Source organism: Ochlerotatus camptorhynchus, unplaced genomic scaffold (assembly GCF_037179485.1).
Source record: "Ochlerotatus camptorhynchus isolate MF236.1 unplaced genomic scaffold, CSIRO-AGI_Acam_v1.1 ptg000002l, whole genome shotgun sequence".
NCBI classification, from domain to species: Eukaryota; Metazoa; Arthropoda; class Insecta; order Diptera; family Culicidae; genus Ochlerotatus; species Ochlerotatus camptorhynchus.
The window spans coordinates 137,060-150,262 of NW_027040494.1; the positions used below are offsets into that span (position 1 = coordinate 137,060).

Consider the following 13,203-nt stretch of genomic DNA (forward strand, 5'->3'; position numbering starts at 1 on the left):
GAAAGTGATCGGTAGGTAAACAAGACCTTTTACAGGAAAATTCTTTCCTTCCGCAGTTTTTACTGAAACAGTTGTTGGGTGAATTTTTAATTTCAAAAACTTTATCAGGTTTTCAGATCCGGCTCCCAACACAGAACGTTGCGCACCACTATCTAAAAGCCCAAGAACTTCAACCCCTATTACGTTAACTTTGGCAAAAGGTCGGTCATCCCCCTGAACGTGAACAAAAATTTCGTCTACGCTGGGTTCAGTGACATAATCAGTATCGGATAGTGGCTCTAAACCGTATGCGGTCAATTCACTGCAAATTTGATTTATAGTGGGAGGACTTTCGAGGACATTATCAACTTGCCTCCTCAAGCTGATCCCTCGTAGTTTTTTTTGACAAAATGGGCAAGCACTAGTGAAAACATCCGAGAACCCACACAAACGACAAAATTTTCGCCTAAGTTCGGGACACTCTACGTAATGGTGTCCGTGTTTTCTACAATTGTAGCATGTTCCTATAGGTGGTCTTTGGTACTTGTGGACCAATGCTTGCATCGTACCTTTAGCAGATCCCTCCATAGGTTCCATTTTCCCCTCCTCTCTTTTCCCTTTCTCATTTCCTGCCTTTCCTTTCTGATATCCCAATTCCTCGCCTGAACCTTAAGGTTTTGTTTGATTATATTTACTATTGGTGAAAATTCGAGTATTATTTCCAGAGCTGCCAGCACTCTTCTGGTTTTTATTTTGATCTGATGTAATTTCGCTAATATGGTTATTGCGTGAGCGATTTGTGAGTTCAGACTGTTTTTGAATGAAACCAAAATTTACATCAATTCGCCTGCCATATTTCCGTAATTTGTTCAAGGACTTAATTCCTGCTCCTGTTAAAGCATTTTTGTAATCGTGACGCATATTACACCAGATTATATTAAATTTTCTCTTTTCAGATAGCTGTTTTGTCATCGACTTGTCATAATTTTTGTATCTCGTGAAAATAATCTGCGAATTTTTCACCTCTGACTTGCCTGCGATTCGTGGCCTGGATTTCTAACTGGAAGTCAAAGTCAGGAGGAAGGAATTCTCGCTTCAACTCCTTTTTCAATTCGGATCAATCCCTAAAATCCCCGTTATCTACCCCGTCAATGTACCATTCTTTGGCACGACCGGTGAATAAATGTATTGCCGATCTAAATAGTTCGTAATCCGAAACGTCTTCAGACTGACATCGCATTTTGACCTCCTTTAAATATTCAGCCACCTTCCTACCATCATCTTTCCCATCGTATTTAAGTCTCCATTCCGCAACTGGTATCCTTTTCATCGGTTTTCTACTCTTCTTGCTTTTCGTAAGTTTTTTTCTTATTTGAGCTTCTTCTCCTTTTCCTATCAACTTCGGAAGAGTCAAATGAGCTCAACGAACTTTGAATCTCCGAGCTTATACTCGACGACTCTGTACTGTCAGATGAATCTGGAGAGAAAGAACTTTCAGACGAATCGGAGCTTATTCTTTTCTTCTTCTTCTTCTTCTTCTTCTTGTTGATATTATCGTTCTGACTTTGTCTGTTTTTCTGTTCACTTGAATTTTTTCTCTCTTTCAGTTTATCATCCTCACTTTCTTTGTGCGAACTTTCACCTGAACTATATTTGTCTCTTCTATTCTTCGATTTATTTTTAGGTTTCGATTCTGTTTTGGATATGTTTACTTTTTTAGGTTTCCTTGGACTATCCTTTTCACTCTCAGATGATGAGGTTTCATCTGACTCAGACTCATGTTGTTTGTCCTTTTCCAACAGAGCTGCAGACTGTTTGGTGTGTCCCTGCTTTACTTTCTCATTCAGTTCTGCCAAAAGTTTTTCCAAATTTTGTTTTCGTTCAATCATTAATTCCATTTCTTTCCTCCTTTCTTCCTCTAGCTTGATTTCCTGTTCTTTCTTGCGTCTCTGTTGATCAGATGTTTGAACAACAAAATCTTTAAATGCTGTGATTAACAGCTCAACATCTTCTTCTTTTCCTTGCTCATATTCATTCAACTTATCCAAAATTTCATCAGTTCGTTTCATTGACAATTCCATTTCTTTCTTTTTCTGTTCAATAGGGTTAACTTTTCCTCCTCCAGTAGCCTGATCATTGTCTCCTTCCTCTTCCTCTCCGTCGAGATTAGCAACAGTATCGTTCAATGTTGTTATCTCGTTTCGTACCTCAACTAAAGCCTCTGTTATCTTCTTCTCTATTTGTTTCGGTTCATTTTGCTTGTCTGCCTGGTTTGGTAATAGAGGGAAATGAATGTTTATGATTCGGTCGATCTGGTTTTCGATTTTGGAAATTTTGTTCAAGTATTTGCGCGCGTCTAATGCTCTCGCTAAATGAGCAATCCTCACACGGTAATGTATTACTCGGGTTCTCATCTTCTCTTTCTGCCTCATATCAGCTTTGGGATTATCAAATATCCCACCGATAGCTTTCATTCGGGAAAGCACTATTGCAAGTTCCTCGTTTGCAGATCTCCAAGTTCTCGCGAAAGCTACAGAATTGATTCCTAAACTTCTCTCCTCATTCATCCTATCTTTTAGTTTACGACGTTTGACGCTCTCGTGATCGTCAAAGTGAAACAACATATTCCTAATCAACAGCTCGTGTTCCACTTCATCTATAGCGAGATGAGACACATTCATGTGCCTGTATTCTTATTGCAAATTCATCGTGCAGTTCCACTACCACAATCACAATTTAAAAAAAATGAACTAATTGAACTCAAATACTTTCAAGTAGCTGTTCACAAGAATCTCATGAATTGGTTAACTAATTTTCGTTGAGTCAAGACCCATTAATCAAGAAAAAATTGAATTGAAAACAACCTAGAATTTATTCGCGAGCAACTATTTTCGGGACTATTTTCACCAAATTATTTGCTCTATTCGGCGTACGCGCTCTAGTAAGCCCACAGGTATAACTATGTGTTCCGCAGAAAATGTGTCGTATTAACGAATTTGGATCCACTACCCCTTTGCACCACTTCGAGAAATTTATAGGTTATTTTTTTTTTAAATTCTGATACCCTACTCTTTTCTATCTTCCTACACTCCCTTTGTACTTCCGATCAGTGAAGCTTGTTTCTATTGGGCGCCAATTGTTAATGGCTAGCCAGATGGGCTAGTTAAAAGGGATTCCCCTAACCTCTGGTCTAGCCACGGAGATCGTCTGGGGTGGGCTACACTCGCCTCTTTTGTTGGCTAGCTCGAGCTTGAAACCCTGGAGCTTCAAGGTCGGCTCCTGGCTTGTCGACACTGATCAAAAGTACAAAACACCTCTTTATCACTTTTCACTCGTTTATTACTTACGATTTAGGTGTCTGTAGTGTGTGTGTGTAGTGCTGGCCAGCGATGACGGGATTCTGCAGCGGGTGGGGTTTTTCGGCGGTGGATGAACGGACTGCTCACGGTGGATGCCAGTACTCGACGGTTATCACCGTGTGGCACGACGGATGTTGTACTGGAAGTCGATCGGGTGATCGACGGTGGTCTCCCAGTGGTCGTCGGTATATAACCGATGGACCCTTGCTACACGGGTGTTGGCGTATTAACGGACGCCCTCGTGGTTTTAGCCCGTAATTAATGGGTACTAAAGGGAATATGAGAGGTGGTCTTAGGGTTGGGAATTCCGCTACCGGGTTATTGATGGGGTCCTACCTGACTCCGTATTCGGTGGTATTAGCCGGTATTTGTTGGTAACTCTTCACTTTTTTTTTCACAACTTAAAGCAAACTTGGCAGATCGAACTATCTCGCGCAATGGCTGAAGTGAAAGAGAACCTTCTCTTCAGTTTAACCCAGTAGCTTCCCCCTTGACCTAAGCCCATTTCCACCTCCCTCCCACTTTTCCACCACCCCTTGTCCATATCCTTCTCCTGTTTCCAACGCCCACCTTCATCCTTACTCCTTCCCGTTATGTGTTATGTGTTATGTGTTGTTGGTGTGACTGGGTTACAATTTTTAATTGGACCGTTGGTTTGGGAGTACATATTTACTTACATTCAAAACAAGACAATATTGCATACAAGAAACTGACATACATATTGAATTCACAATGAACACACATATACCCTATTCCTCGCTCTCGCTATCTCCTGATTTTTCTCGCTCGAAGTGAACCAATAGGGTACAGGAACCAAAACGGTAACACCGGTGTGGGAATCATGTGCTCAGACTCACAGGAACAAAATCCAGGTTGCTCAGAACAGAGTGCTTAGGATGATCTGATCGTCTCTTTGACACAAGAATTTCAGACCTCAACCAAGAGGCGAACATTCCAAAATTAGATTTCAAAATTGATGACATTAAGACTAGGTTTTTTTCAGAAATGCATTACATCAGAACATGCTTTGATAAGCAATTTGTATATAGTAGGTTAGGTGTATATGGTAGTTACAGGTTAATTGTAGTTATAAAAAGTAGTTATAAGTAGTCTCCTTTTTCAAATTCAAAACAAACCAATCCCACCAAGGTGGTCATACTCTAATAACAGGCCTGATTGGACTAGGAACTGTAAATAATAATTAAAAATTTCAAATGTACTAAAGTTGAAAAGACGCATCTGTGTCACTTGATAATTCATACATGTAAACCAAACAAATACAAGAAATAAAGATAATTTGAATTGAAAAAAAAAAAAAATTGTAAATAAATTATCTTTGGAATCGAAACGAAGAGTATTATTAATATAAATGTTTCCAAGCGAATTTCCATCCTACCTTTATGACATACCATTTTGTGAATAAAATAAGATTTCCATCATGGTAGAACTGTGCTATTGAAATAATTCCCCGCACCTTAATCTTAGCAAAGTCCCAAAAAATTCAACGCAAACTGCCAACCCAAGCCTTTTAAGCCGTGTCGTTTAACCTATTCCCGCGAAATTCATCTATTTTTACCCATTCAAAATACTTACTATGCTGAGGGCAGTCATAATGCAGGCACGTGTTGGCTGGGAATCGCCACTGTTGTTGACTTGTATCGATGAAACCATTGTGGGCGACTGTCCGCTACCGTTGCAGGGCGAATGACCGTTGACTTTTGCTGGCTCGGCACCATTTTCCGAATGGATGTCTTCGGTGGAGGAAGCAGTTTGCAGCCCATTGGTACTACAGCCAGCGTCGGAGTCCTGAAAGGAAGAAATTGTACAGGAAATGGAACTTAGTATACACAGGAACAACCGGTTAAGAATGTGTTTTCTCTGTTCATATGTTCCGCCACTGAGAAGAGGGTGTAGTAAATTTATGTGCGAAGGCTATCAAATTTATTCTTTCCTGTACTTGGCCGGTAAACCAACCCATCAGAATGAAAAGAGCACACCCCGCAGGCGATGTACCAACATTGATTGACTGTGCTTTGTTTCCTGCCGTGCCCAACCTATGCAGACGATCTACGGGCGACGAGCCTTCGGGAAAAGTACGAAAGTTCATACCGAGGTGATGGATTAATTAGATTAGCAAGCAAGATAATGAAATGGGGTTGTTGAAGCTTCTCTCTATTTTAAATCACGTTTCACGCTCTGGGATTCATAAAGTAAACCAGGCACAACCTTCTATATTATTGAACTGCAGCAGCATTTAGAAAACGTTCCATCTGCTTGGGCCACTCCCTTCACTTACATTCAATTTTCCCCAGAACCCAACCCCGGATTCCCTAGCATTCCTATAAAGTAAAAATTCCAAGTCCGGAAACCAACCTGAGCTCAAAAGTGGGAGTGAGAGATCGAAGAAGCGATAGCCATCCACGCCATCGTAAATCCACTCGCTGAAACTGGACTTTGTTTGCCGGTTGGAAGTCGTCCGTCCTGTGGAAAAGCGAGCGGGTTCTAATCCTCACTATTCATTGGGGCGAACCAAATAGACAAAAGGCATGAATAGCTTCCATGAAGCAACAGAAATGGACAGGAAGCCTATAAACCGTACGGAGCGGAAAAACGAACGAGGTCGGTAGGCAGTCGTCCTTCAATCGAACGTGTTTCTGGGCCCCGGATGACCAGAGATGGGTGGCGGTGGAGAACCTTTTAGGAAAATTATTTCGAATGAATAAAATATTTTTATCATTCGACTTATCTTGCTATGCTTTTTCTTTCGGGTCGGTCGGTGTTTTTCAGAGCACAAGGGCTTATGTTTGTGTTTATCACTTTCGTCGATGACGATGACGATGACGACGTGCCAAAGACTATGAAAATGCAGGGTATTTGTGGATCGGAACAGACGGATCCTGCGATGGAATGACGAACTATAGGCTGGTAATCATGACGAGGATGATGGGTGGAGGGGTAGTAGTCATAGTAATAATTCCTCACAGATACCGCAGTTTGGCTGGATTTGCAGTTTCTGGCAACGGAGCAGGAGTACACGAAGAGAAATTTGGGGAAGACGTTTCTGTGTCCGCAATTTTTCATGATCAACAGTGAGTGGTAAAAGGAACCGATTTGGTTGGAATAAGTTGTAGATATGGTGCCGACGGTATTGGGTTTGGATAAAGGTTTTCAGGGTACGGGGATAGTTACGATATAAAATTTCAAAATCAAAAGAGATTCTTGCATCTTTAATTCTTGAACTTTCGAGAGTTGAAAAGCACAAGTGGTGTAATGGACTGAATCGGTATTTTGCAAGCCGGCAAAAAGTAATTTTGCTTTAAACATTTTTTGTCGGAACTAGGGGAATTTACGTATTCTCGGCAACCTAAGCAGCGACCTTCTTTCTATAGCCTTTTTCTCTAAGGAACGCACACATATGCAGTATTGGTTTGTTTACAATCTTTTGCTGCCAGCTGCTCTAACAATTTCAGTCGAAATAATTGTCAAAAACTGTTTTGAAACGCTTTTACAAAGCTCCAATCTTCTCTAGTGAGAGCGAATATTGTCGGCAACCAGTTTTTCTTCGGCAACCGTTCCATTTGAACTGCATGTAAATCTGCTGTTCTATTATCGGCAACTCGAAATCAGCTACAATTTGTAGTGCGTGTGTTGCATTTCAAGAAAACCTTGCTAGATTGCTTTTTCTCAGTGGTAAAAATATAGTCAAATTGAAGCTGAAAGCATAAAGAATCGTTTGCATGCATTCAGCGAAGTGTTTTCGTAAGAAAATCCAGTGAAAATAGTGTTTCAATTTGGGTTGCCGAAAATAGTCTGGCATGCCGAAGCCGTCATTTCCCCTATATAACCGAGTCATTATAGATGTTGACTCTCTGAAAGCGAAATTGAAAGTTTTTGTGTGTGTCATACACGTACTTTACAACCTTTTCTTAAAAGTTACAAGTTCAATCTCTCTTGCCGTGCGGATCTATTTGTTTTTTCAGTGCTCAACCTGTACAATTTCTACCTTGGTTGACTCTTATTTCTCTTCGATCCTTGTTTGGACCCTACCCAAAGTAATCCTGCTTAACAATTGACTTGAAAAATTCCTCTTCGATCCTTCAGATTCTTAAAGAAATGTGTTTGGAAGTCGGTTTGCAAAAATTTGGCCGCCATGTTGCCTAAACGCTAAAGAAAACGCTTGATCCGATGCAATTCTTCTGATGAAATTAATTTGAGCAATCAATTTGATTTGCTCACAGATGATGAGAATGATCCATCATCCAGGAAAAATTCTAGGGAACTTTCCGGGCTTAATGTCAAAAAGGAAAATATTCCCCTTATTTTGATAACATGCTCTATGCTCCATGCTCTTCGCACGGAACTTATGAACTTCGTTAAATTTAAGTTTTCACTTCAAATCGGTCGTCGAGGTGAATGCCGTATATTGGCTGAAACCTTGGACGGATTCAAACGCCTTCTCAAGTATCTTACTGAGAAGCAGCACCAATTTTTTACTTACGACACCAAAACTGAACGTGTGTTCAAGGTTGTCATGAAAAGTCTGCCCAGTGGTGAATCCCTGGATCAGATCAAAAATGAATTGAGAAAACTACTTGGAGTTGAGCCTGTCCAAGTAATCAAAATGAAAATGAAATCTCGTTCTGGCGATTCACGCAACGGGATTTCTAATGACTTCAAGTCTAGTTACTTAAACAGCCTTAAGGCCGTAGAAAAAGCTAGCCTTATGCTCCATGTCCGAGTGAAGTGGGTGCACTGCAGGAAGACTGGAGGAAATTTTCAAAACCTCACCCAGTGCCGTAAGTGCCAGGGATGGGGTCACGGAGCAAAAAATTGCTACATGCCAGCTAAATGCAAGAACTGTCGTGATTCCTCTCACACTAAGGATGACTGTCATGTGAAGGAAGATCCTAAAAAATTTAAATGTTCAAATTGTGGTGAAAACTACAAATCCAATTCTGGAAACGTAAGACTCGCAAAGCGATCCTACAATCTCGTTCTAAGCGAAAGGTTCCCGCCCAATAACAATTTTGGTTTTGTGAGGGTTCTGTAGACCATGATTTAGACTTGTAGCATGCTTTAAAACCACTTTAAAACTTGCAATGTTACTTGGGCGGCCACGTACTAATTTCTCTGTTGTTAACAACGGTCAGCGAGGAACAAATTCTACATTTGTGCCCGTAGGTACACACAGCTCTCCTGCTTCAAATTCTTTATCTATACCTGCTCCATCGCTGCTAACAACGTTCAGCGAGAAAATGGAGGTACCTATGCTGCTACTGCTGTGTGTGGAAATCAAAATTCTGACGCAAATTTTGATGATTTTGACTTTGGTAGCATTACTGCTCCTAAATTTGAATTTTTACAGAAATCACAATTGACATTATTACTGATATGCTGAAAATTAACTCCATGTTTGATGCAATTCAAACTGGAGTAAAATTTGCGAACAATATTGTCATGACTTTGAAATTCAGAAATGGTTTTTAAATTATTAAATTTCTTTTTTTCATTATCGAAGACGAGCTATTTAACTTTCTGTGAGATCATAACGTGTATATTGCTGTTATAACTGAAACGTTCCTTAAACCTGACCATAAGGTTAAAAGGGACGCAAATTATTCCATTTATCGAAATGATCTCCTTGATGGAGCGGGTGGTGACGTTGCCATCATTGTTCATAGGCGTATCTAATATCAAATTCTTTCTTCGTTAGAAGCCAAAGTTTTTGAAACTTTAGTAGTTTCTGCCGAAACAAACAACTTACGTTCAAAGCTGCCTATTTGACATTCCAATGCGTAGGCCAGTAAAACAACTTTATCAAGGTGATCTTCAGAAACTATCCCGTCATAGGTCTAAATTTTTATTTATTGGTAATTTTAAAGCAAAACACCACTCATGGAATAATGCTTAAAGTAGTTCCAATGGTAATATTCTGCTTGATGATTGATCTGCAGGTTTTTACACTATTCAATATACAAACAGCCCAACACGTTTTTTTTCAGCAAGAAATCCCTCAACTATTGATTTGGTCTTAACTGATTAATGTCAACTTTGTAGCCAATTGGTTACTCATGATGATTTCGGTTCTGATTACCTTGCAGTAACTTTTGAAATATCCCTAGACATAATTTCTAGGAATCAACAGCTCTACTCTCAACAGTGACCAAAGAGCTGATTGGAAGTAATATTGAACATTCATGGAATATAGCTTCGATCCAAATATTCCTTTGCAAACCAAAGATGATGTTAATTATAATCTTGAATCTCTGACTACTTATATAGTTGAAGCATGAGCTGCCTCAGTACCAAAATGCGAGGTTAAATTCGATTCAATTATAATAGACGACGATCTTCAGTTCTTGATCCGTCTGAAAAATGTCCATTGGAGGCAACATCAAAGAACACGCGATCCTCTCATGAATGATACCTGACGGAATTTGCAATAACAAATTAAAAAGCGATTCTCAGAACTGAGGAACAAAAGTTTCGAAAATACTACTTTTTGATGATTCTTGGGAGACTGATTTGGACAAATAAAGATCTATAACTGAAACAAATTCAAAATATAAAAGCTTCAGGTGATGCTGAAATTTTCTATATCCTCATCAAAGAAACTCCCAGAGAGAACCTTGAAGAACGATGCTTATTATCAATACCAACTCGATTTTTGCAGATGAGCAGTTTGGATTTCGCCATGGGCGTTCAAACAAATCTTAAGGCTGGTCAACTGGATGGACTTGCTATTCTAGATATAAAAAAGCTATCGACAGTGTTTGGCATGAAGATTTGATTGCTAAATTGTTAAAGATTAATTTGCCCCTGTATATTATGAAATAAGTTCAAAATTATTTAACTGCCAGAACTCTACAGGCAAATTATCAAAATTCCAAATCTGAACGACTACCTGTTAGAGCAGGAGTTCTTCAGAATCGCATACTTGGGCCTATATTGTATAACATTTTCACTTCAGACCTCCCTGATTTTCTTCAGGACTGACACAAATCTTTGTTCGCCGATGACACAGGCATTCCGCTAAAGGAAAAAGTCTTCGTGTTATTTGCAGCAGACTGCAGAAAAGTTTAGATATTTTCTCTTCTTAGTTTTCAAAAATGGAAAATTTCTTTCTACGCTTCCCCAAAACTCAACTTATAATATTCCCACATACGCCCAGAGCTTCCTTTATGAACCCTAGTAGTAGTCATATAGTCCATATGAACGGAGTTCTCATTTCCTGGACCAAAAATATCTTTTAAAGATCACATTGAGGGCATTCAAGCCAAATGTGACAAATATATAAAATGCTTGTATCTTCTTATAATAAGGAAATCCAAACTTTGCCTAAGAATACACTTCTAATATTTAAACATTTTTTATGCTGTGACAATATGGCCTAGTTGTTGCACTACCAGGAAAAAAAGCCCTTCAAAGGATTCAGAGCAAAGTTCTGAAGATGATTTTGAAGTTGCCTCCCTGGTACAGTACTACCGAGGTTCATAGAATTTCGAATGTTGAGACTTTAGAACAAATGTCCGACAAAATAATTAACAATTTCAGGCAAAAATCGTTGCAATCCTCAATTGCAACGATTAATTCCCTTCATACTTAGATAATATTTAGTTTTAGTTTTTCGTTTTAAGATGTAAATTGTTATACTGACATACAGACAGAGGTGGATCGCTCTTTTTGAAATTTTTCATTACTTTTTAATATAGAATGTTTAAATTAAATCTAATTGAATTTTCAGTTAAGCCATCTGAGAAGAGATAGTTTAATGCTCTTAAACTCCAATAGATCAGTCTCATGATCAATAGCATTAAACAATCCATTCCATCTTTGAAAATTCAACTGGATTTTACGTTAGCATTCTATAATAAAAAGTAATAAAAAAGCTCCAAAAAAGCGATCCATCACTGCATACAGGCACAGAAAACGTGTTTAAAATACTAAATTTTCTAGGCAGGAACAATTTAAAATCACTGAGATATATATCATTACAATTAGGACTGGTAAGTTACTGTAGTAGCTGAAGCACCTATATTAAAATTAAGAGTAAACTGAATTTCAATGCGCTTTATCACGTGTTAAAAAAAAATCGATTTACATTATTATTTTACAATGTGAAGGAGTTTGTGATTGAACCCATGATTATTTGCTCAGTAAGCAAAATCGGTCGTTATAAGGCCACCGAGCTCCTTATATCAATTACGATCAAGTTCGTGTTCAATTTGCTGTTTCTAATTTTCGATCCTGGTGGCGACCTCACCGACGACGACAATAACTACTCTTGAGAAGGATTTGTTACGGATTTCAGATCAAGACAACTTTCCTAAAACTCAAATATTACTTCTTTTACGTACCCGTCCGATTTTCATTACGATTTATATAATATTTTGAAGAAAGCCGATTTTAAGTATAACTCTGTAATGTGCAGGAGCTTTAGGTTGGACCCATCATGGTCTGCAAATTTGGTGAAATGTCATGGAATTTGGAGGGGTAAAATACGAAGGTCATTTATTTGTTGCTAAGTGGGTGTATTTGCTCAGATGTCGCTAGTAAGCAAAGTTGAGGCATTTTAGTTGTATGCAGAAAACAAAAACAAAAATAATATTTCAACGAAATCAGAACGTTTTTGTAAGGAAATATTTGGTACAAGTGGTAATATTTATTTACCAATCTTTTTATGAATTTCACTTATGTGATCTTTAGTTTTGGAAAAAAAAATCAAATCTACCTACATCATTTTTTTAATAACTTTTTGCCCATAGGATCAAAACAATATTTCACTCACTGGTGCCTCCTAGTGAGCAATATTTTAATTGAATCGTCCACTTTTCTATGTGATTGAAAACATTCTATATGACTAAGAGCTTATTTTTGATCTCAACTATCCGCTATTTGAAAGGAATCATTCACCGAAACATATTTGCTTAAGACATGATAATTCAACATAGTTATGATTGCAAAATATTATGTAAAAAAGTGTGTATTTTCTATGCAACACTTATGCACCTAAATGATGTCAAAATTTCACCGAAGAACTGAACCATCTATCTTGTATCAATATCAACATATTAAGAGTATAAGTACTATGCTATTTTTAGGATGCAAGACGGATATAAGTGATATGTTAGTGGTTAGCGGATTCATCCATCGCTTAGGCGTATTGCGAGTGCCACATAGTGAGGGTTGTAATCCCGCTCCAGCCAGTGGAACTTTTCGCAACCCGGAAAGTTTTCTACTGGTCTACTGGGTGTTGTGTGTTGGCCGTGGTTGAAGATGGAGTAAATTGTCTTTGTCTAATAAACCAAATTATAGCGGAGCCGGTGGTGTAGTGGTAAGCGTGATTACCTCTCCCCCCAGCAGGTCTGGGTTCAATCCCAGTCGGCGTCGCCGGGATGTTCTGAGGCATAGCATCTCTTACCACGCCCTCCTTCGGAAGGGAAGTATAGCCGCTTCATAAATCATAGCACGAAAACGGCTCATCTAATCGCAACGACGTCTGAAGCAAAGTTGTTGGAAAGTGGATTTTTTTTTTCCAAGAAATACACGCTGGAAAAAGCTGTTAATACTTGAATACAAAAAAAAAATATTTTTCAATTTTTAAGACTTTTGTTTGCTAACTTTTCTTAAATGAACACAATAAACACTTAAAAATTGGCTTATATTATGATAAAATAATAATTTTTCAGTAAATACTCAAAAAAGGGTATTTGAATAAAATTTCAACCAATGAAAGATTATGAATTTTCAAGTTAGAGAAAAGTTATTAAGAAAAAATGCAACACTCTGAAAATAGTTTCTCTTTTTTGCCATTTTGAAACCGTGAAAATTTTAATGGAAGACATTTTTCATTTTATATTTCTTT

The 13,203-nt window shown here is 38.4% G+C and overlaps 1 protein-coding gene across 1 annotated transcript in view; it reads right to left on the reverse strand.

Moving 5' to 3' along the window:
• LOC135704517 (uncharacterized) overlaps window positions 1-13,203 on the reverse strand; it is a 389,489-nt gene that overhangs the window by 19,919 nt on the left and 356,367 nt on the right. Inside the window, exon 9 of the mRNA XM_065226021.1 lies at window positions 4,932-5,144. Coding sequence (XP_065082093.1) covers window positions 4,932-5,144 — 213 coding nt within the window. The remainder of the gene's footprint in view (window positions 1-4,931; window positions 5,145-13,203) is intronic.